We start from the raw sequence: 25,578 nt of genomic DNA, 5'->3' as shown, positions 1-25,578 counted from the left end.
TGTCTTGGATGGGGTGGGAGTGTTGTTTTGTTGTTTGACGCCGCACTCAGCAATAGTCCAGCTATGTGACGGCGGTCTGTAAATAATTGAGTCTGGACCAGACAATCCAGTGATTAATATCATGAACATTGATCCACGCAATTGGGATCCAAGACATTCTTCAACAAAGTCACTGGATTGTCTGGTCCAGACCGCCGTAATATAGCTGTAATATTGCTGAGTGCGGCGTTAAACAACAACCCAGTCAGCGAGCCTGACCACCCAATCCCGTTAGTCGCCTCTTACGGTGGGTGTGTTGAGGGGGTTTGGCTTCTGGGGTTGTGCTGAGGGGGGCAGGTGCCGAGGAGGCGAGGGCTCAGTTGCTGGGGTCCTAGTTGAGGGATTTGGGTTACTGTTGAGTGGCTGGGGTAGGAGACAAGAGGGTGTAATGTAATGCAACTCGGTAAGTGTGTAGTTTGTGGGCTCAAAAGTCACATTTTGTTTCCTGATAATATAGATTTTGACCTTGTAACCATGCTCCTAAATTCACTGAAAATGCATTTCCTCTCACTGTAAACATCTCAGAAACCACTGATGATGAAACTTCACACCAGTAAACCATCTGATTTTCAAATATGGCCATTTCAGCTCAAAAGGTATGGTAATACTCTTATGACAAAAGGCAGCTTTTTCATTGTGAACATCTCTGAAATTGCCAGAGTGAGGATGCTGAAGTTTGGCATGTGTGGTTCTCCTCATGAGGACTCATTAGTATTTTACTGTTTTGAGATACAATTGGAGAATGTGTATGCTTCAGAAACTTCTCCATGGGTTTGAAACTAAATTAAAGAAAGAAAGCTATGTAGAAGGGGATGCGCATTATACACGCCATAATGGGTTTTTCACCAAACGCAAAGACATTACCGTGAGCACGTAACAGCGGAAATACCATGTCAATAAATTCGTACTGAAGTAAGCAAATTAATCATGTAATTACACCGTCTGGTTCTAAAAAGTGTTCATTGTATATCTGGACATATGTACGATTTCTTTTTCCCCAAAAAAATTCTGAATCTACTAGAGAGGTGTGCACATTATACTCAACAAAATATGGTACTTTCATTCTTGCAGGTTTAGAAACATTGTACATGTAGGATAGTTACTTCATATTTGTTTATACTTTAGTCCTCGGTAATTTTGCAAAACATTTGAGTGGCAATGCTGTCAGTAACTTTATTTCTTGTACAAAGCCGTTCTCCGCAATATTTCAGCTATACTACGGTCTGTTGAATCTGGTCAAGACAATCCAGTGACTGACATGAGCATCAACCAAGTCAGTGATCATTACCACCCAATCCTGTTGGTAGCCTATGTTTTGTTTTAAGTGGTTGTTTACATTCTATATACTGTTTACTACATATCCTGGTGAGCTATAGTGCCGTTGCACTATTTTGATGTGCAATCTGAATCATGGCCAAATCCAAATGCGTCTTGAATAAGGTAAACCAGTGTTTGATAGCATTAGCACATCTTTAGGGCCTGACAAGCAACAAGTCTAACAATGTAGCCACCTGATCTTTTACTCATTTGTTTTACGGGCACTCAGCAATATTCCAGCTATTCGATGGCAGTCTTTAAATAATCGAGTCTGCCCCAGACAATCCAGTTATTGACATGGGCATCGCTCTACGCAATTGGGATACAATGACATGCACCTGCCAAGTCAGTGAGTCGGACCATCTGATTCCGTTTTAGTCGCCTCTTACAAGCATAGTTGCTTTTTATGGCAAGCAGGGGTTGCTGAAGACCTATTTTAACCCAGATCCCGTTACTTGGGTCAAGCACCGACTCTTTGGCACCTGTTCCGACCCAAAATCCCAGGGCGTTCTCGGTCTTGTATAACTTGACCATTCCATGGTGCCCCAGGGAACTCCATGATTCCTTGGCTATGTAACAGAAGTTATGAACACTTTCAACATGTAATTAAGTGTTTATTGCAAATATAAGATTGGTTCAAACAGAACAAGTGTAAAGTTGTCCCTTAATTATAAAATCAGATTTCAACAAGCCTGTTTTGTACATAAACATACAAATAAAATGTCCAACAAATCGTGAAATGATAAAATAAATTAAAATAACTCAACATTTTAAGTCCATCTTTGGACTGTCTTGTCCATTACAAGTCCGACATTTTGGACAGCTGGATGTAGCATTACATGAAATTGGCAAGAAAATAGAAAAAAAAAAGTCTTTCGAATACAAATTAAAATGATTTTCATAGAATCAGAAATATACTTCCATAATATTACATTATCAGAGTTGATGTAAATGGAAAAAATGCCATCACTTGGTTGAAACAGTTCTTACAAACTGAGGGCAAAGTGTCGAGGCAGGGACCAGCGCAAGTCAATCCTACGCTTGCGTGTTGGCTCCACGAAGGCACCAAACAGTGGCCACACAGAGAAAGGGTTATCCTTGGCTCTGAGCAGCTTGCGGACTTTTCCAAAAACATCTGGAGCCGATTCTTTCCGATCCTTGTCTTCAACATTTGGTGTGCTCGATGCTGGAACTTGGGTTTTGTTTCTTGGTTTCCGGGCTCCATTGGGCGAGGATCTGGCTCCCACTTTATGAGTTTTGGCAGCACGTCTTGCAAGAGGCGAATCTTTAGTGACGTAGATGGTCGTGTTAGGGTGATCTGGACTCTCGATTGGAATCAGGAATGGGCCCCTGTCCCTCTCGTACGGGCACTGTCGTCGGATGTGCCCAATATGTTTGCAGTAGAGGCACATAGACTCCCTGTCTCGCAGGGTAATAAGACATTCGTGTGTTTGGACTTCAATCCGATGGGGCAGTTTGCAGAGTTGAAACCAATTCATCTCTACCAGAACGTTCCGAACAACTCGCGGCTTGCGGCGTTTGTAGTCGACCTTCTCTCTCGTTATCTTCACCACCTTGTCAACGTATTCTTTCAGCGCATGGGCGACGAGTGTGTCGGGGACTCGCGGAGGAAGGCGATGGATGCGGAGCGCGTACTGAGCCCCCTGGTGGGGCGAGACGCTGTAGCGAGAACCCTCCGAACTGAACGGGGATAACTTTGACAGTTCCTCCAGGGCCGACTTGTCGTTGAAAGTTAATGCCCATTTCTGTATCATGGACGTACGGACAAATGCTTCGACGCTCTTATGGAGATTCTTACTCTCCAAATACCGGAACACACAGTCCTTGTCGAATTTTCCTTCAATGCAAAGGATGTCAGCAGTACGGCTTAGTAATTCTTTGTTGAAAAATTCTTCAGGTATTGCGCTAACGTAAATGATGCTTTGTTCAGACATGTTGCAAGATTTCAACAATTAACAGTAGCAATGTTCATCAGAAAACTCACCACGTGTGCTGTCCACGTGCTCTCTCGTGCCGACTCGACTGACGACTGAGGACAAAATGCCTCTTCGCGCGTGCGCGAATGACACAATCGTGTGAAAATCGTGCAAAGTCTTCCTGCTCTCGTCTGCAGTTCAGAGTTCAAAACGGCTCATGTCTTTTGTTGTCTGTTCATATCTCAGAGTTGTAGAAATTCCATCTTTTAACCGTTAACAACAGTTTTCTTTTCTGCGAAATATTTTGTAATTATTTTAAGTGTTTCATTATCTTATTCACCAACATAACATTTTACAAGCATTTGTTTTGGAGAACTATCTGTTTGAGCCATTTCAGTAACTGAAGCCGCGAATAGCTGGAATATTGCTGATGCGGCTTAAGCAACATTTACTCACTCACTCAGTAACTGAATTTGAGGTGAAGGTTAAAAGAACATTATTTGAAATTCGATGAATTCATACATGTATAGACTGTACCAAAGAAAATATTAATTAATCGTTCGATATGCATTTGGACTTGTCAAAATCCAACGCGCACGAGATCCAAAACATTAAAATGGTGTCTGCGTCTAAGTGAGTGAGTGGGTAAGATTTTATTCCTCATTAAGACGGTCTTGGTTCGAATTCCAGATTCACTCTGTGATGATTTTTGCTCTCTAAGTACCATACTGGTGCTCGGGGATTCCCCTTAGCGCTGAACGTATATATATATACGCCCTGCGTTATGTTGGGGGTGTGGTGGGGAGGTGTGGGGGTGGGGATGGGGGTGGGGGTTCCCTCACATTATAGTAGGAATATACATTCTGAGCAAGATTTGTTGTCCCACACAAACGGTATACTGTATATCAACCTAGAGTATGCCAGTTTCACACGTCGTGTTTATGACGTGGTGGTTGCCGTTCCGCAAAATAACCTTTGCTCTACGACTGTCGTAAGTCTATGTTAAGGTATGGAGGTTATAATCACTTTAGTGCCAAGATCCTTTGTACAACGCCACCCTTAACTAGACTGCAAATGGAACAAGGACCGTGATATAGCTCAAAGGGCCGCGAAGACCTTCGAACTCACTCACATACGGGTACAAGCTTGGTATATGATTATTCGTTTGCTCTCTGTACTGACGTTTGACTAATATTTTATAAATATTTGAGCTAACATACATTTATATTTTATTTCATCACAAGTTGATGTAATATGTTCCAATATGATAAGTGTGAAATCTCAAATACCATTGCTTTGGGGGGCACGGGTGGTCCAGTCGTCTAAGGCGCCGCGATTCGCTGTGCGGAGTTGCGTCCCTTGGGCACGCCAGAAACCTATGATTGTGGGTTCGAATCGCGGTTCGCCCCAATTATGTTTCTAGGTTTGTCAGCGCCATACCCGTGCTCGTGGGTTTCACCGAAGTGGTAAACGTCTGAGACCTGCATCACTTCCGGCTTTCCTCCCACATTAAGCTGACACCGCGATATGACTGGAATAATGTTAAAAGCGGCGTTAAACCCAACTCACTCACGCACTCACTACCATTGCTTTGGAGTTATGTGTACATTATGTATTATATAAAATACAAGCGTCGGATATTTGTAACTTTTTGTATCAACGAGTCTTGATATATTTGATCTGGGAAGCACTTGGGTGAGATTCTCTCTGTTGTGACTCGGACCACCTCCTCCATTGTACGATCCCGATCACACCATTCTCGTGTATTTATTTGTTTGTTTGTTGTTTAACACCGCACCCAGCGATATTCCAGCTATATGGCAGCGGTCTGTAATTCTCAATTCTTGACCAGACAATCTAGTGATTGATATCATGAGCATGGATCCACGCAATTGGGATACGATGACATGCATCAACAAAGTCAGCGAGCCTGGCCACCCGACCACGTCAGTCGCCTCTTACGACAAGCAAAGTCGTCTCTTACTGCAAGCATGGGTTGTTGAAGACCTATTCTACCCCGGATCGTCACAGGTGTATATGTTTATGAACCACGATCAAATAGTGTTGATACCTGGTGTTCGCGAAAAGGTGAGAGTATCCTACCCCACCGGTGGCATCCGTCACAAACACATGCAAGGGCGAGTCAAGTGTTCACCTGAACAAATATTAACATATGGTACAAGTCAAAATAGGAAATAGCATCATTTTGGTCACCGATGTGTCAAATTTAGAATGTCCTCCTCGTGTCTACCATAAACGTTCTGAAAACTAAGGCCTTGAATGTTGTAACCCTGGTCTAACAGCTTTTGAGCAAAGTAACGTCAAGATATGTAATAAATAATATGAGTACAAAAAACAGTTTTTGTTGGGCACAAATACACCTTTTTAAGTCGAAGATCGCCCTGTATTCTTAAAATAGTGCCACGTCATTTAAGCTCATCTCATGTAGTCAACACTTAATAAACGTTGCTGTCAGTATTGGTGTTCAGATGTTCAAACGTGTTGAATCCCACAACAAACTAAACAAATACCAAATTTGAGTCCATTTTGTGTAAAACCTGACGAGTACTAGCCATAAATAGCTTTTTAACTCTGTCTGCAATGCTAGCTATATACGTACCACTAAGTACACATACATTACATTTGATTAAATTTTGAAAGAAAATGTTTTAGTAATGACCATAAACTGTTTCAGCTTTCAGTATGGTCAAAGGGCAAGGGTCAAATCAAAGTTAAATTTAGAATATAGTGAAAGACGGAACATCCATGTGGAGCCCCAATACAAACTACTCATGAACCAAATTCTATTCCAGCGTGAACAAAAATGACTGAGTAATACACTCTAAATCTATGTATTATTATATTTCTGTACTGTGGAAGCACGTGTCTGATTTTAACGTGTAGTGTCCTGAATCTTTACAGACGTTCTAAAAGTGTTACATCGTCAGAACACGTTGAAACGTTAGTAATATGTTTGTAGAACACACCTGTTCTGGGCCGAGAACATCAATATTTTCAGAACACATGGACGCGTTCTAAAAGTGTTATATTCATGTGTTCTGTCTAGTGTTCAGAAGTAGAACACTTTGGTTTAGAGTGTAGCCATGTATACATTTTTTCAATATGTGAAAATCGGATTCAAACCACTTGAATTTAGGTGCCATCATTCGTGGGAAAAATCACTTGACGTTTCAGCATCGTTCGTCAACTTTTTCTTTATTATTTGATACAGGGTTTACAGTGCGAGAATGTTTTTCCAATTTGAACAAAAATGAGTAATGACCACAAATAGGTTTTTCAATATGGCTTCCGTGGCCATATTGAAAATGGGATTCGTCGGACGACGGGTGAGTCAAGTGAGCGAAAATCCAATTCCTTTACCCTTGTGTCACTAGGCTTCCATTGCTCCTTGTGCTGACTGACTTATTTGTTGTGGGGGCCATGTGGTTAAAGCGTTCGCGTTCGATTCCTCACACTGAAGGGGCACGGGTGGCCCAGTCGTCTAAGGCGCCGCGATTCGCTGTGCAGAGTTGCGTCCCTTGGGCACGCCAGAAACCTATGATTGTGGGTTCGAATCTCGGTTCACCCCGATTATGTTTCTAGGTTTGTCAGCACCATACCCGTGCTCGTGGGTTTCACCGAAGTGGTAAACGTCTGAGACCTGCTTCACTTGGGCTTTTCTCCCACATTAAGCTGACACGCCGTGATATAACTTGAATACTGTTAAAAGCGGCGTTAAACCCAACTCACACCTCACTATGTGTGGCTTGTGTATATTTAAAAGCCGCGTAAACTATATTCACACACTCACTTATATCAAATTGTGTCTAACACAATATCTTCTTACTCATCCTCGAATATACAGGGTATTATGTCTATAATACCACAGATCCATTCGCTATATCCAGTATGTTGCAGGACTTCGCATATAACACAACTCACTCACTCTAGCTATATGACGGGGACCTAAACAATTATCGAATCTGGTCCAGACAATCCAGTGAATGATATGAGCAACTATCTACCCCGTCGGGGTACGATGACACCCTATAAACCAAGTCAATGAACCTGACCACCCGATCAATTTAGTCGCTCTCTCTTACCAAAAATTTCCCATGGGACTACTACTACTACTACTACTACTACTACTACTACTACTACTACTACTACTAGTAGTAGTAGTTGTAGTAGTAGTAGTAGTAGTAACCGTGAAGATCCGGGGTAGAATAGGTCTTCAGCAACCCTTGCTTGAGGTAAAAGGCGACTATGCTTGACGTAAGTGGCGACTAACGGGATCGGGTGGTCAGGCTCGCTGACGTGGTTGATGCGTGTCATCGTATCCCAGTTGCGTGGATCGATGCACATAATATCAATCACTGGATTGTCTTATCCTGACTAGATTATTTACAGGCCGCCGTCATCTCGCTGGAATATTGCTGAATGCGGCGTTAAACAACAAACACAAACAGCTGCAGTAGCAGTTGTTGTGGTTATTGCAGATGTGATTATCATGCAAGACATATTTGGTCGTAGAGTACTTTCAGCTTCCTGGGGAGTATACAACCCAAGCTGCCCATTAGGCGCTAGAAGGTTAACAGTATTATACCATCTCGCCCCGCCCCAACAGGGCGTCACATGGCGTGCAGTCTGAACTGTAATAAGGTTCGCTGGAACTATCAGAACCTTGGGTTGAAAGTTGGGTGCAGCGTTAAATAACACATACATATTGTAAGTTGTCCAGCAGTGTCGAGGGGGACATGAGCTGACCCTTAATGTACCATCGGGGTCGCAAACTAACAAACAGGGTCCATCAACCCATGTCACCAAAGGTACCAGTGGACAACGGATATTTCTTACCGCAAACCTTATTATATTGCAGGGGGCGGTCGGGTAGCCTAGTGGTTAAAGCGTTCGCTCGTCACGCCGAAGACCCGGGTTCGATTCCCGACATGGGTACAATGTGTGAAGCCCAGTTCTGGTGTCCCCCGCCGTGATATTGCTGAGGGTATTGCTAAAAGCGGCGTAAAACAATACTCACTCACTCACTCACTATTATATTGCAGGTATGTCTTAGATATGTATATTCTGGGCCGATTCAGTAAGAATATCACAGTTTAGCATTCACCCCTTTCGTTCATGTTTCACATTCATCGAGAAATAGGGTGGCCCAGTCGTCTAAGGCGCCGCGATTCGCTGTGCAGAGTTGCGTCCCTCGGGCACGCCAGAAACCTATGATTGTGGGTTCGAATCCCGGTTCGGCTCAATTATGTTTCTAGGTTTGTCAGCACCATACCCGTCCTCGTGGGTTTCACCGAAGTGGTAAACGTCTGAGACCTGCTTCACTGCGGGCTTTCCTCCCACATTAAGCTGACACGCCGTGATATAACTGGAATACTGTTAAACGCGGCGTTAAACCCAACACACTCACTCACTCACTCGAAAAATAGCAGACGACAGAAATCAAACATAGAGTTATTCCCCCTAGATCTGTTTTATTCGAAAAATATCGTAACATTCCGGAGAATGGCGTCTAACATCATTAATTCGAGATACAAAATTTGGGTTGGTATGTGGCAAATGTAATGTCAACAGTTCGGCAGTTCTAGCAAGGAACATAAGGATATTCTTTACATGTTAGCGGGGTACATTGAAAATAATAGAATGGGTCTCAGCCAACCATTCATGTGTAAGGTAAGATACGTATTCCTGTCATCCGTGTCTTTCTCAAACACCCTGTCTAGGGCCGAAAGTCCCATAGTTTATTGTTGACTCCAACACGGTTAGTTATTGAATTAATGTGGCTAATTTATATAGCGAATAATATAGTCTTGCTTTTCTAGGACATGAAATTGAAATTTGCACAGTTACGACTGATCTCGTTTCCGTCGACACAATAGATGAAGCAACCCGAATTACAGACCGCATACACCTGAGTGGCACCCCCAACAGGACAGGAGTACACGCAGTTGAAGGGGTCCGTTGTTGTTGCCGATGTTGTCGGCGATGTTGTTTTTGACGTCGTTGCTGAGGTTGTTACGGACGTTGTGGCGGAGGTAGTTTTGGACGTCGTTGGTGAAGTCGTAGGTGACGTGGTAGCAGAGGTAGTAGGTGATGTGGTTGCAGAGGTTGTAACTGACGTTGTAGGTGAAGTCGTAGGTGACGTGGTAGCAGAGGTAGTAGGTGATGTGGTAGCAGAGGTTGTTATTGAAGTTGTGGGTGAAGTCGTAGGTGACGTGGTTACTGAAGTTGTTATAGACGTTGTAGGTGAAGTTGTAGGTGACGTGGTAGGTGAAGTCGTAGGTGACGTAGTAGCAGAGGTTGTTATTGACGTTGTAGGTGAAGTCGTAGGTGACGTGGTAGCAGAGGTAGTAGCTGATGTGGTAGCAGAGGTTGTTATTGACGTTGTTGGTGAAGTCGTAGGTGACGTGGTTGCAGAGGTAGTAGCTGATGTTGTTGCAGAGGTTGTTATTGACGTTGTAGGTGAAGTCGTAGGTGACGTGGTTGCTGAAGTTGTAGGTGATGTTGTTGCAGAGGTTGTAACAGACGTTGTAGGTGAAGTCGTCGGTGACGTGGTAGCAGAGGTTGTAGGTGATGTGGTAGCAGAGGTTGTTATTGACGTTGTGGGTGAAGTCGTAGGTGATGTGGTAGCAGACGTAGTAGCTGATGTGGTTGCAGAGGTTGTTATTGACGTTGTTGGTGAAGTCGTAAGTGACGTGGTAGCAGAGGTTGTAGGTGATGTGGTAGCAGAGGTTGTTATTGACGTTGTTGGTGAAGTCGTAGGTGACGTGGTTGCTGAAGTTGTAGGTGACGTGGTAGGTGAAGTCGTAGGAGATGTAGTAGCAGAGGTTGTTATTGACGTTGTAGGTGAAGTCGTAGGTGACGTGGTAGAAGAGGTTGTTATTGACGTTGTAGGTGAAGTCGTAGGTGACGTGGTAGCAGAGGTTGTTAATGACGTTGTAGGTGAAGTCGTAGGTGATGTGGTAGCAGAGGTAGTAGCTGATGTGGTAGCAGAGGTTGTTATTGAAGTTGTAGGTGAAGTCGTAGGTGACGTGGTAGCAGAGGTAGTAGCTGATGTGGTAGCAGAGGTTGTAACTGACGTTGTAGGTGACGTCGTAGGTGAAGTGGTAGCAGAGGTAGTAGCTGATGTAGTAGCAGAGGTTGTTATTGACGTTGTGGGTGAAGTCGTAGGTGACGTGGTAGCAGAGGTTGTTATAGACGTTGTAGGTGAAGTCGTAGGTGATGTGGTAGCAGAAGTTGTTATAGATGTTGTAGGTGAAGTCGTAGGTGATGTGGTAGCAGAGGTTGTTATTGACGTTGTAGGTGAAGTCGTAGGTGACGTGGTAGCAGAGGTTGTTATTGATGTTGTAGGTGACGTGGTTGCTGAAGTTGTAGGTGATGTGGTAGCAGAGGTTGTTATAGACGTCGTAGGTGAAGTCGTAGGTGACGTGGTAGCAGAGGTAGTTGGTGATGTTGTAGCAGATGTTGTAATTGATGTGGTGGGAGACGTAGTAGCTGTAGAAGAGAAACATGCAACACTTACCACCAGACAATCAACTATTTCAAACACTGAACGAGGGGATGGAGTGAGTATTGTTGTACGCCGCTTTCAGAGTGAGTGAGTGAGTGAGTATGGTTTTACGCCGCTTTTATCAATATTCCAGCAATATCACGGCGGGGGACACCAGAAATGGGCTTCACACATTGTACCCATGTCGGGAATCGAACCCGGGTCTGCCGCTTTCAGAAATATTCCAGAGATATCATGATGGGGATTCACTCATTGTACCCATATACAGAATCGAACCCCGCACGCCTCTTATCACTCGGCTACAAGTACACCCAGGGTCCACTTGCAACAGCGATCTTAGCGCTAAGATGATCTTAACTCCCATACTTTAATATAGGCTTACAATAGTTGTAGCGCTAAGATCGCTTTGTGCAAGTGGGCCCAGGATGGTTCGAAGCTGGTTGATAATGTTATTTCCCTGCTTACCGCTTGTGGTAGCTGATGTTGTTGCAGAGGTGGTCGCTGAAGTGGTCGCAGATGTTGTCCTGGATGTAGTAGCTGACGTGGTTGCTGAAGTCGTCACGGATGTTGTAGCTGATGTTGTTGGCGACGTGGTAGCTGATAAAGTGTAAGAAAATACATTTGATTCCCGTGAGGGATTACGCTTTGGCGGTGGGGAGTTTAGTTTATCCCTGATTTTAACTGTCCGGTCAGAATCGGACCTCCGTAACCTATGTTTGTCGTAAGAGGTGACTGTCTGGAACAGGGAAGTCACTCCCGGTGACGTTCCTGATATCAACGCCGTAGTGGGACGTTGCTCGTAATATCAATCATTGAATTGTCTGATCCAACTCGATTATTTACTGGCCAAGGTCGACATATAGCTTGAATATTGTGCAGCGTTAAACAACAGACAAACGAACGAACGAACGAATTAACGAACAAATGAACGAACGAACAAACGAACAAGCAACTGTATTTCAGTAAAATGATAGTGTGAGAAAACGACCCAAGTTAAGCAGGTCGTTGATTTGATAAAACCAGACATACGTGGATATGGTGAAAGACCAAGGTTCGTCAGCAAGGCAAATCGTGTTTCAAACTTACGATCAGCGGATCCTGATACATAAAAGGGACAAAACTCCTTTGAGCCTGTACATGTATTTTGAAATCTCTCAGTTTACAAAAGGAGATGTTTTGAATCATTCTTGATAATTCAAGCACTCACGGCTAGTTGTATCAGATGTGGCTGCCGACGTTGTGGGTGAGGTTGTTGCTGACGTTGTTGCAGATGTGGTAGCTGAAGTAAAGAGAAGGCGATATTGTGAACATGTTTGTTGGAAACGCCGCCCAATGCGTTCCGAAATGTTTAAACTGCAACGTTACTACCTTTGGAAGAGGTCCCCTTCCATCTTCCACTGCCGAGGGGGCGGTCGGGTAGCCTAGTGGTTAAAGCGTTCGCTCGTCACGCCGAAGACCCAGGTTCGATTCCTGACATGGGTACAATGTGTGAAGCCCATTCCTGGTGTCCCCCGCCGTGATATTGCTGGAATATTGCTAAAAGCGGCGTAATACTCACTCACTCACTCACTCCACTACCGAGATTCTTAAGGAGGAAAACTTCAAAACATTCTTTGTGTTAGGTATTTTTTGTCAATAAGGCCCTCTTGTTTTGGTTGACTGATTTTGATGTGGTCGGTAGGTCGAAACAAATAAAATACATGTACCCGAATTTTTATTTGTTCCGGCAGGTAATAAAAAAACAAAATCTGGTTAGGGTCTTTATAGATATTTTGTTATCTAAATCTGACAGCGGTGCTTCATTGTCACGTTTATTGTCAATGAGGTCATTACCATCGGCGGTAGAAAAAAAACCTTTCTGATTTATATTTTTTCTGAATTGTCGATTTTTAAGATTGTCGAATCCGTAAACCAAGCGTAAGACATGAAGTACAAAGAACATAAAAACAACAATCTGAAAACCACACCAACTCACCTTTGACTAAAACACAAACCAAACTAAGTCCAAACATCAAGATCTAAGCCGGACCATATCATATTCTGGTTCCCCAACATTAAACGACGGATATTCAATAGAATGAGGTAGTAATTACCACTGGTAGTTGCAGACGTTGTTGCAGAAGTTGTGGCTGAGGTTGTTGCAGAGGTTGTGGCTGATGTTGTGGCAGACGTTGTAGCAGAGGTTGTGGCAGAGGTTGTAGGAGAGGTGGTTGCTGAGGTTGTCTGTGAGGTTGTTATCGATGTTGTGGCTGATGGCGATATGAAATCACAGTATTAAAAGAGCTTTTTTATACATGTGTGCATGTTTGTTTAAGAAATGAATGTATGTACTTACGACTTGTCGTTGGAGATGTTGTCTTTGAAGTTGTTTGGGATGTAGTTACTGAGGTTGTTGGGGACGTTGTTGCTGAAGTGGTTACAGATGTAGTTTCGGATGTTGTTGCCGATGTTGTCGGGGACGTTGTTGCTGAAGTTGTCAGGGAGGTCGTTGCGGAGGTTGTTGGAGACGTTGTTGCTGAAGTTGTTGAGGATGTCGTTGCTGAGGTAGTTGGAGATGTCGTTGCTTAAGAAGAGGAAGAATCATTATCATTACAATGGCCAAGCTAGGTTGTTTACTGACGTGTAGTTCAGTCCCGAAAAACAACAAAAAACAAGAAGGGTCGATTAGCTACTCACGACTAGTTGTTGCTGATGTGGTAGCCGAGGTCGTTGCTGATGTGGTAGCCGAGGTTGTTGCCGATGTTGTGGCAGATGTTGTTGCAGACGTGGTCACTGAAGTAGTCACCGAGATTGTTGGCGAAGTTGTGGCTGATGTGGTAGGTGAAGTGGTGGCCGAGGTTGTGGGAGACGTTGTTGGCGATGTGGATGCCGACGTAGTAGGTGATGTGGTTACGGATGTTGTGGCTGATGTAGTAGGTGAGGTTGTAGTTTCTGAAATGTGGAAAAATATTAATGACTCTGCTGCCGTATTCCCAGAGACACACGTGATAGAGCGTGAATGCTCAAATCGCAGCGCAGGGTTGCGTCCCTTAACTTTGCCAGGATCCACTGACCGTCCATTCGAATCATAGTTTCATCCTGTTTTTGATCCTTACTCATCACATATTCCTACTGATTGACTTCAACAAACTGGTATACGTTCAAGACTTTCGGCGTTAAACCCAAACTCACTCACTCACTATACGCCGCAGTCTGTAAGCTACACTTGCCTTGGGATGCACGCCGAATGACCTTGTATATTCGTCACCCTTTATGCTCCTACAGGGCAGTTAACCCCACTTCTGATGTCGTTATCCGAGCAACCGTGAAGACCCGGGTTAGAATATGTCTTCAGCAACCCTTGCTTGCCGTCACAGGCGATTATGCTTGTAACAGGCGATTATGCGTGTCGTAAGAGGCGACTCAAAGGGATCGAGTGATCAGGCTCACTGACTTGGTAGATGCATGTCATCGTATCCCAATTACGTAGATCGATGCTCATGATGTCAATCACTGGATTGTCTGGTCCAGACTCGATTATTTACAGACTGCCGTCATATAGTTTGAATATTGCTGAGTGCGGCAATAAACAACAATCAACCAACCAACCAAACAAACGTTATCCGTCGGATTACAGGACGAAGCTCATCTCCCTTCCCACCTACACTTTTCACATGCTACCGTTTTAATTTCTTACAACTCCGGGGGCACGGGTGGCCCAGTCGTCTAAGGCGCCGCGATTCGCTGTGCAGAGTTGCGTCCCTTGGGCATGTGGGTTCGAATCCCGGTTCGCCCGGATTATGTTTCTAGGTTTGTCAGCACCATACCCTTGCTCGTGGGTTTCACCGAAGAGGTAAACGTCTGAGACCTGCATCACTTCGGGCTTTCCTCCCACATTAAGCTGACACGCCGCGATATAACTGGAATACTGTTAAAAGCGGCGTTAAACCAAACTCACTCACTCATTAGAGTAACAAAGTAAAGTATAAAAATCATACTCACGACTAGTTGTCGCAGACGTTGTTGGGGATGCAACGGCAACAGCGACAGCTAATGGTGACGCATTTCTGTTTAAACACATGAATCAATTGTTTACAGACAACGAGTATCCAAATTACACATACAGACAATACCTCAGTTTGACTACAACGTCTCGACCTAGACTTCATAGACAGGAGGCCCCAGCAGAGATAATCAGATTTTCTTAGCCCTACGACTGTCGTAAGTCAGTGTTAAGGTATGGTACTTACGATCATCGTAAGGCTAAAATGGCTTTATGGAACAGGGCCCTGGGTCGCAATCCATAAAAAAGTTTGTAGCGTTACGACCTATCGTAATAATATAGTTCATCATAGGCTTACGAATGTGACCCGCGAAGATCCGGGTTAGAAATGGTCTCCAGCAACCCATGTTTATCGTAAGAGGGCAAATAATGGGATTGGGTGGTCAGGCTCGCTGTCTTGGTTGATACATGTCATGGTAATCCAATTTAGGAGGTCGATGCTCATGATGTTAATCACTGGGTTGTCTGGTCCAGACTCGATTATTTACAGACCGCTGTCATATAGCTGGAATATTGCTGAGTGCGGCGTTAAACATCACACAAACAAACAAACAAACAAACAAACAAACAAGCGAACGAATGTGGCAGTGTAACGAGCAGTTTGTGGACCACTTTGCACAAAGCGATCTTACGCTGTGACCGTAATAACTCCCCTACATAAACATAGATTTACGACAGTCGTAGAGTTACGCTCGCTTTGTGTAGCATGTCCATGAACTGCCATATAGTCCGGGACTGACATTAAGTCCCAGAAATAAAGTCATCTTTTTTTATATATCTGCAAAAACGCAAAAAAATATGCAAATGGAGCCAAGAACAATAATACTTCGTGGAGCTGAGCCAATCTAGACTTGCCAAATCATTCTAGACTTGCCAAATCATTCTAGACTTGTGTTGGATTTATTTGGTTATTTATTTTCTAGGGTCTGGAGAAAACCTTGGGATGACGTACTCGCAGTTGTTGACGGAGTTGTAGTCGCACTGACCCTTCCTAGCGTTGTACAGCAATGGGCGGCAGTCCACGCTCATGCTGTTTCCGTCGCCACAGATGTAGAACTTCCGGCAGGGGTCCGAGCAGTCTGGGTAATATCCTCGTGGTTTCCCTGCACACCCGTCTTGTGTACACGACTTGATATCTGTCAACAGTGGTAGTCATAATAACCCAATTTGACACAGTGAAACTTCGTTAGTCCAGACCCCGTTAATATAGCCTTGCTTATAGGAGCGCCGTCATCTATACACGGGATCGGGTAATCAGACTCGCTGACTTGGTTGATGCATGTCATCGTGTCACCATTATGGAAACCCCCGATCGATGCTCCTGATGTCAGTCCCTGGATTGTCTGGTCCAGACTCGATCATTTACAGACCACCGTCATATAGCAGGAATATTGCTGAGTGCGGTGTTAAACAACAAACAAACAGACAATCTGCTGTATCTGTCTCAGTTGTTGCCCTTTGTCACCATGTCAATAATGCATGTAAGGTTACAGGGAGTTAGGGGTACTTGTCAAACTATCACAATATTACCGAAATAATACCTATTTTTCAAATGTATGGCAATAGTGTTTCGAACTATCGCAATACTATTGCAATAGTTTGTATGCCCTCAATAGCAACCCTTATTTACGACTGCCCCAAACTCTTCATACGACCTCTTCTTTGATAGGCCGCGCATTTAGAAGTTGGAGTACTGAGTAAGGATAAGAATTTATGGATGAACAACTTCTTTATTACAATTAAGAGCGCCGTTTCGGTGTAGGTTCTAACACCGCTATCAAGCAAGTTAGAACCTACACCGAAACAACGTCGCTCTTAATTGTAATAAAGAAGTTGTTCATCCATAAATTCTTATCCTTACCCTTTATACGACATTAAGCTATCTTTAATATGTTTGTTGTGCTCAGGGTCTTTCAAACTTTCAACACCGATACAGCAAACCTTGCATATGCATGTATCCTACTGAAAAGAAATTAAAGAACACCCGCTTGTTTCATATTGCGATAGTGAATCGGTCATGGCATGAGGCAGGCTTTTCTTCCGCCCGCAGCCAACATCTGAAGCTGAGCATCGGTTGAGAAACACACGAGAAAAAAGACAATTCGCATCATACTGTGGAATTTGCAGTGCTCTATGAATTGAGCCACGGCGCCATTTTAGGAATTAGAGAGAGTAGCTTTAAAGTTTAAGGGGGTTTATCAAATTGAACGATGTATTGTACTTTTTAGTATCGCGTCAGAGGGCTTAGCTGACGTAGTTGTAGAAGTTGCAGAGGTTGTTGCTGACGTTGTGGCAGATGTTGAAGCTGAGGTTGTTGGGGTTGTAGTTGAAGTAGTAGGAGAGGTCGTAGCCGTAGTAGTTGCTGACGTTGTGGCAGATGTTGTAGCTGAGGTTCTTGGCGGGGTTGTAGCTGAGGTAGTAGTAGGGGATGTGGTAGCAGAGGTAGTTGCTGATGTTGTAGCTGAGGTTGTTGGCGGGGTTGTAGCTGAGGTAGTAGGGGAGGTAGTAACCGTAGTTGATGATGTTGTGGCAGATGTTGTAGCTGAAGTAGTAGTAGTTGATGTGGTAGCAGAGGTAGTTGCTGTTGTTGTAGCTGAAGGGGTAGGCGATGTTGTAACTGAAGTAGTATGGGTTGTGGTTGCAGAGGTAGTTGCTGATGTTGTAGCTGAGGTTGTTGGCGGGGTTGTGGCTGAGGTAGTAGGGGAGGTAGTAACCGTAGTTGATGATGTTGTGGCAGGTGTTGTAGCTGAAGTAGTAGTAGTTGATGTGGTAGCAGAGGTAGTTGCTGATGTTGTAGCTGAAGTGGTAGGCGATGTTGTAACTGAAGTAGTATGGGTTGTGGTTGCAGATGTAGTTAGGGATGTCGTAGATGAGGTTGTTACAGAAGTTGTAGATGGCGTTGTTACAGATGTAGTCGCTGACGTTGTTACAGATGTAGTTGCTGGTGTTGTTACAGAAGTAATGGGAGGCGTCGCTAGAGATGTTGTAGGTGATGTTGGTCTGGGCGATGTTGTAGTTGCCGACGTGATAATTACTGCAGCTTCATTTAGTCGGGCTACAGGTCCTTGTAATGTTGTCCTAGGAAATCAAATGTGCATTGCATTGCATCAACAGAGACCTATTATTAATACCAAGTCAACATCAACCCATGCTTGCAGTAAAAGGCGACTATACTTGTCGTAAAAGGCGACTAACGGGATCGGGTGGTCAGGCTCGCTGACTTGGCTAATGCATGTCATCGTATCCCAATATCGTGGATCGATGCTCATGATGTCAGTCACTGGATTGTCTGGTCCAGACTCGATTATTTACAGACCGCCGTCATATAGCTGGAATATTGCTGAGTGCGGCGTTAAACAATAAACAAACAATATATGTGGATAAAATAAAACATCAGTCTACATTTCTTTATCAAACCAGGGAGCACAGGTCTGTCATACAGACCCTGAAACAAATACATCCATACAAGTACGCCAGTCTATAATATTTGGCAAGTCTAGATTACTACATTATCTGAAAATGAAGAGAATCTTTAGGCTCATTTTTATTATATTATATTACTATAATTTAACAACTGTTTTTCATCTGTAAAATATGTTCATTTCAGTGACTACATGTAGATCTAAGTCTATCCATAGCCATGCACAGCCAGATTCCGCAGGTCGTGGGTTCCCGAGCATATCCTTTGGTCTCTCAGAACCAAACCTGAACTCGTAGGATTCCCCAAAAGCTTTGGTTTTTCGAAAATCTCTTTACAATTACAAGATGCCAGTTCGCCGTACAGACAAAAAGACGTTCTTCTTTTACGCTGCTATTTCGTAAATCCAGACATGATATTCCCGGCTGCCTTGGGATTCCTGGTTCGAATCCCCGGAGGCGTTGATCGTTGCTCACTATATCGATCACTGGAGCGCGGCGTTGAAACCCCCCGCCAACCCAGAAATAATAATAATAATAATAATAATAATAATCATCATCATCATCATCATCATCATCATCATCATCATCATCATATGCCGGCCCCACAGCGGCAACGTGACAATACCATGACGTCAGTACTCACGCGCATTTCGGCACATTCTTTGGCCAATCACAGTTGGCTGTGACGTAATTGTAGAGGAGAGAGTTTGGACACGTGAACACCGACATGTTTTCGTAGCAGACGACGTACTTCCTGCAGTCGCCGCAGAAGCCGTAGTAGCCCTTGTCGCGACCGACACAGGTGCTTGTGCAGACGTCATACACAGCTGCAATGGATGATAAATCTGACAATTTGTTAACGTTTATGAATGATGGAAACTAAAAAACACAAAAAACAAAACCTTGAAATGAACCTATGTATGACAGCCATGGACATCTCGAGGATTACCTTGTTCTCCAGACCCCGTTCCACAAAGCGATCTTAGCTTTAAGATTGTTTTAAGTAAGCATAGTCTCATCTTCCTGAGGCAAGGGAGCTAACTGACTCTAAAAGTCCAGTTTCCATTTGACTTTTATAGTCAGTTAACTCCCTTGCCTCGGGAAGATGTGATAATGTTAGCACTATGTTTCCCGTTCCACAAAACGACCTAAGCACTATGACATCATGGGAGTTACGATCGTTATAGCGCTAAGATATATAGCGTTACAGCGCTCTGTGGAACATGGCACGTTCGCTCGTCAGGGGGCGGTCGGGTAGCCTAGTGGTTAAAGCGTTCGCTCGTCACGCCGAAGATTTGGTTTGGTTTTTTGTTTTACGCCGCACTCAGCAGACAGTCCAGTGATTGACATCATGAGCATCGATCCACGCAATTGGGATCGATGACATGCATCAACCAAGTCAGCGAGCCTGACCACCCGATCCCGTTAGTCGCCTTTTACGACAAGCATAGTCGCCTTTTATGGCAAGCATGGGTTGCTGAAGACCTATTCTACCCCGGATCTTTACGGGTCTCACGCCGAAGACCCGAGTTCGATTCCCGACATGGGTACAATGTGTGAAGCCCATTCCCGGTGTCCCCCGCCGTGGTATTGCTGGAATATTGCTAAAACGGCGTAAAACCAAAACATTCACTCACTCGCTCGTCAGACCGAACGCCTTGGTTCGATTCTAAACATGTATTCAGTATATGACGCTCATGATCAGTGGCCACTATCTTGATATAGTGACACCACACTCACTAAATTTTGTTTGTTCCACTGTTTTATGAAAAATTAGTTACGTGCCTAAAGGGAACGTGTTTATACATTGCCTAGCTGAAGACAGGTTTGTGTGTTTGAGTGAGTGAGTGAGTGAGTGAATATGGTTTTACGCCGCTTTTAGCAATATTCCAGCAATATCACGGCGGGGGACACCTGAAATGGGCTTCACACATTGTACCCATGTCGGGAATCGAACCCGGGTCTTCGGCGTCACGAGCGAACGCTTTAACCACTAGGCTACCCGACCGCCCCTTTGTGTGTTTGATATAACAAACAAACACATATGTTGTGAAAACACAACCACTGTTGACCTTGGGCTTAAATTGCTCTTAGTTGAAGCATCGGTGTAATAGTAAAGCCTATATGTGTCGGATAAAACGCGTCCGTGGATTTTTATGACATTTATAGGGTTTTAAATCCCATAAAACCCCCAGGGGAAGTGTTTGGTTTTACTTATAAACCTAAAGAAAAATCTGAAACAACATTCATCTTTTTTCGTTTTCCAAAACATCCATGAACCTTGGTAAACGGACGTAAAATATCCATTGCTGGTGTCCATGTACCGGATACAAAGATTCTCAAAAACATTGTGATTCATCAAGGCCTCGTTAGGCTGTTGGCATTGCACATGTTGGGGATTGTATGAGATATAAAGACAATGACAGGACACTGGGATGACGTCACTGGACATATATGCACAACTTGTTAACCACTCGTCACCACTCGCCCCTTTCCGTAACCTGCAAGAAGACTCGTCCCCCTATCGATGAATGTCATGTGCAAAAATACGACAAACCTATCAGAATGCGCGTATGATTTCAAGTTCTTCGTCAAAGAATCCCTCAGAAATAATTTTTGATTTTATATATGTCTTGCATCTTAAAATATACCCAAGACACAGTTAAATGTGTTCAATCATACTGTATAATTCCGCATGTCCCGATGTGCTGTAACTTGCATCTGAAATATATATGATATATTGGGAAATATATGTGAACCATCACGCACTGAGTTGACAATTGTTTTAGGTATGCCGGAACCTGGACGCAAAAATTGCCATGAGAGGGGCACGAGTCGCTTTTCGGCTTGTCCCGGAATAACACGAGTTGGTCACGAATGCTTGTTAACCTCCGCGCAGGTTATTTCCCATCAGGCCACATACCGGAATTACTGCGCCGTACCGCCATCTGGACCGCTTGTTGAACTGTATTACTTGTTGTCTGACTAGTTGTCCGACTTGTAGCAGTAGTTGCAGTTGTAGGACTAGTTGTAGTCGTAGTTGGTGTAGCAGTAGTTGAAGTAGTTGCAGATGTAGACAATGGGCTGGCGATAAAAATAAAGACGATTAAAGAACCTATTTGTATTAATTACAAAGGTTGAATTCGCGATGCAGAGTTGTGTCCCTTAGATATGCCAGGATCTGCTGATCGTTTGTTTGAATTCCTGATTCGTACTGCTCCCGATCCCTGATGTTATCAGTCTCCAGCTGCAAAACTAACACAGTTTCTACGTATCTCAGGGCTATACATAATGTCCGTTTACATACCAACACCACTCAACAACTTTATGAGAGGGTAATGGGTGTATCAAGCCACCAAATCAAGACAATCTTGACTCCAACAAATTTCATCTCATCATAGGTGTGAACCAAATGCTGCGATTGACTGATATAAGAGGATAGGATCAAAGCAGAGAAGAAATCGACACTCCTTTATTAGAAACCTCGTCAGGATATCTTTGGGCGTAGGTTTTATCTTTTCAGCTTTAAAAACAGTTTGAAGAATGTCTGTTCTTTGTAAGAATACAAACCACTTAAGTTTATACAATAACCTCTTACGGTTACAGGGTTACGGAAACGGTCAAGGGTGATCTTAAATACATGCAGTCTAGGATGGTCAAGGGTGATCTAAAATACATGTAGTTTAGGATGGTCAAGGGTGATCTAAAATACATGTAGTCTAGGATGGTCAAGGGTGATCTAAAATACATGTAGTCTAGGATGGTCAAGGATGATCTATATACATGTAGTTTAGGACGGCCAGGGGTGATCTAAAATACATGTAGTCTAGGATGGTCAAGGATGATCTAAACTACATGTAGTTTAGGATGGTCAAGGGTGATCTAAAATACATGTAGTCTAGGATCGTCATGGGTGATCTAAAATACATGTAGTCTAGGATGGTCAAGGGTGATCTAAATACATGTAGTCTAGGATGGTCAAGGGTGATCTAAAATACATGTAGTCTAGGATGGTCAAGGGTGATCTAAAATACATGTAGTCTAGGATGGTCAAGGGTGATCTAAAATACATGTAGTCTAAGATCGTCAAGGGTGATCTAAAATACATGTAGTCTAGGATGGTCAAGGGTGATCTAAAATACATGTAGTCTAAGATCGTCAAGGGTGATCTAAAATACATGTAGTCTAGGATGGCCAAGGGTGTTCTAAAATACATGTAGTCTAGGATGGTCAAGGGTGATCTAAAATACATGTAGTCTAGGATGGTCAAGGGTGTTCTAAAATACATGTAGTCTAGGATGGTCAAGGGTGATCTGAAATACATGTAGTCTAGGATGGTCAAGGGTGTTCTAAAATACATGTAGTCTAGGATGGTCAAGGGTGATCTAAAATACATGTAGTCTAGGATGGTCAAGGGTGTTCTAAAATACATGTAGTCTAGGATGGTCAAGGGTGATCTGAAATACATGTAGTCTAGGATGGTCAAGGGTGTTCTAAAATACATGTAGTCTAGGATGGTCAAGGGAGATCTAGGCTACTCTAGGAGGGCCTAAGATGGCCAAGGGTGATCTGAAATACATGTAGTCTAGGAATGTCAAGGGTGTTCTAAAATACATGTAGTCTAGGATGGTCAAGGGTGATCTGAAATACATGTAGTCTAGGATGGTCAAGGGTGATCTAAAATACATGTAGTCTAGGATGGTCAAGGGTGATCTGAAATACATGTAGTCTAGGATCGTCAAGGGTGATCTAAAATACATGTAGTCTAGGATGGTCAAGGGTGATCTAAAATACATGAAGTCTAGGATCGTCAAGGGTGATCTAAAATACATGTAGTCTAGGACGGTCAAGGGTGATCTAAAATACATGTAGTCTAGGATGGTCAAGGGTGATCTAAAATACATGTAGTCTAGGATGGTCAAGGGTGATCTGAAATACATGTAGTCTAGGATGGTCAAGGGAGATCTAGGCTACTCTAGGAGGGCCTAAGATGGCCAAGGGTGATCTGAAATACATGTAGTCTAGGATGGTCAAGGGTGTTCTAAAATATATGTAGTCTAGGATGGTCAAGGGTGATCTAAAATACATGTAGTCTAGGATGGTCAAGGGTGATCTTAAATACATGTAGTCTAGGATGGTCAAGGGTGATCTAAACTACATGTAGTCTTGGATGGTCGAGGATGATCTAAAATACATGTAGCCTAGGATGGTCAAGGGTGATCTAAAATACATGGAGTCTAGGATCGTCATGGGTGATCTAAAATACATGTAGTCTTGGATGGTCAATGGTGGTCTAGGATACTCCAAGAGGGTCTAAGATGGTCAAGGGTGATCTAGGATACTCTAGGAGGGTAACTCAAGGGTGAATTAGGGTGGTTGGACGGACAAGGGTGGCTGTGGGGTGTCTATACTGGTCTAGAGTTGTCAAGGATGACCTAGAGTCATCTGGTTTGGTCTCGACATGGGCTTAGGTGGTCGCTGTGATCTAAGGTGTTGTGGGATGACCTTGGGTTGACGTCGGGCCTAATTTCGGACAATCTTGTGCGATCAAGGTGATTTAAGGTAGAATTGACAAGTGCGATCAAGGTGATTTAAGGTGGAACTGTCTTGTGCGATCAAGGTGATTTAAGGTAGAATTGTCTTGTGTGATCGAGGTGATTTAAGGTGGAACTGTCTTGTGCGATCAAGGTGATTGAAGGTGGAATTGTCTTGTGCGATCAAGGTGATTTAAGGTGGAATTGTCTTGTGCGATCAAGGTGATTTAAGGTGGAATTGCCTTTGTGCGATCAAGGTGATTTAAGGTAGAATTGTCTTGTGCGATCAAGGTGATTGAAGGTTGAATTGTCTTGTGCGATCAAGGTGATTTAAGGTAGAATTGTCTTGTGCGATCAAGGTGATTTAAGGTGGAATTGCCTTGTGCGATCAAGGTGATTTAAGGTAGAATTGTCTTGTGTGATCAAGGTGATTTAAGGTGGAACTGTCTTGTGCGATCAAGGTGATTTAAGGTAGAATTGTCTTGTGTGATCAAGGTGATTTAAGGTGGAACTGTCTTGTGCGATCAATGTGATTTAAGGTGGAATTGCCTTGTGCGATCAAGGTGATTAAAGGTGGAATTGTCTTGTGCGATCAAGGTGATTTAAGGTGGAATTGCCTTGTGCGATCAAGGTGATTTAAGGTAGAATTGTCTTGTGCGATCATGGGGGCACGGGTGGCCCAGTCGCCTAAGGCGCCGCGATTCGCTGTGCAGAGTTGCGTCCCTTGGGCACGCCAGAAACCTTTGATTGTGGGTTCGAATCCCGGTTCGACCCGATTATGTTTCTAGGTTTGTCAGCACCATACCCGTGCTCGTGGGTTTCACCGAAGTGGTAAACGTCTTAGACCTGCATCACTTCGGGCTTTCCTCCCACATTAAGCTGAAACGCCGTGATATAACTGGAATAATGTTAAAAGCGGCGTTAAATCCAACTCACTCACTTGTGCGATCAAGGTGATTTAAGGTAGAATTGTCTTGTGTGATCAAGGTGATTTAAGGTGGAACTGTCTTGTGCGATCAAGGTGATTTAAGGTGGAATTGCCTTGTGCGATCAAGGTGATTAAAGGTGGAATTGTCTTGTGCGATCAAGGTGATTTAAGGTGGAATTGCCTTGTGCGATCAAGGTGATTGAAGGTGGAATTGTCTTGTGCGATCAAGGTGATTTAAGGTAGAATTGTCTTGTGCGATCAAGGTGATTTAAGGTAGAATTGTCTTGTGCGATCAATGTGATTTAAGGTGGAATTGTCTTGTGCGATCAAGGTGATTTAAGGTGGAATTGTCTGATCTGAACGGGGATAGAATTGTTTCATGTCATATAGGTGGTCTAGGTTAGAAGGGTCTGGTGTGATCCAGGTTGTCTGTGGTAGAATTGCCTGGTGTAATCTAGGTGGTCTAGGGTAAAACTGTCTGTTGTCACCTAGGTGGTCTAGGGTAGAATTGTCTGGTGTCATCTAGGTGGTCTAGGGTAGAATTGCCTGGTGTCATCTAGGTGGTTTTGGGTAAAATTGTCTGGTGTCATCTAGGTGGTCTAGGGTAGAATTGCCTGGTGTCATCTAGGTGGTCTAGGGTAGAATTGCCTGGTGTCATCTAGGTGGTCTAGGGTAAAATTGTCAGGTGTCATCTAGGTGGTCTAGGGTAAAATTGTCAGGTGTCATCTAGGTGGTCTAGGGTAGAATTGTCTGGTGTCATCTAGGTGGTTTAGGATAGAATTATTTCGCGTTATCTGAGTGGGCTATGGTAGAATTGCCTCGTCTGATCAAGG

The 25,578-nt window shown here is 43.7% G+C and overlaps 1 protein-coding gene across 1 annotated transcript; it reads right to left on the bottom strand.

Annotated features, from left to right (window-relative positions):
* Positions 1–9,031: 9,031 nt before the first annotated feature.
* On the bottom strand, positions 9,032–19,012 carry LOC124124687 (probable cyclin-dependent serine/threonine-protein kinase DDB_G0292550). Its single transcript, XM_048389774.1, has 9 exons — positions 18,927–19,012; positions 17,518–17,903; positions 17,085–17,480; positions 15,816–15,999; positions 13,501–13,752; positions 13,157–13,384; positions 12,915–13,070; positions 11,287–11,418; positions 9,032–10,805 (listed from the first exon to the last, which is right to left on the bottom strand). The coding sequence occupies exons 1-9, from the start codon at positions 19,010–19,012 to the stop codon at positions 9,206–9,208; spliced, it is 3,420 nt and encodes a 1,139-aa protein (XP_048245731.1). The 3' UTR covers positions 9,032–9,205.
* Positions 19,013–25,578: the final 6,566 nt, after the last annotated feature.

This window comes from Haliotis rufescens, unplaced genomic scaffold (assembly GCF_023055435.1).
Source record: "Haliotis rufescens isolate VD_foot unplaced genomic scaffold, xgHalRufe1.0.p SCAF_8, whole genome shotgun sequence".
Taxonomy (NCBI): Eukaryota; Metazoa; Mollusca; class Gastropoda; order Lepetellida; family Haliotidae; genus Haliotis; species Haliotis rufescens.
The sequence above is the reverse complement of the archived record's forward strand: the minus strand, read 5'-3'. Positions and strand labels throughout refer to the sequence as shown.

Bases quoted from the DNA above. Each gene is read 5' to 3' on its own strand.
- LOC124124687 (XM_048389774.1), bottom strand. From the start codon at position 19,012: ATGTCGGTGTTCACGTGTCCAAACTCTCTCCTCTACAATTACGTCACA. The intron at 11,419-12,914 runs GTAATTACTACC...ACACTTTATCAG, and splicing joins AACGTCTGCAACTACCAGTG to CTACCACGTCGCCAACAACA. The intron at 10,806-11,286 runs GTAAGCAGGGAA...TCTCTTCTACAG, and splicing joins AACATCAGCTACCACAAGCG to CTACTACGTCTCCCACCACA.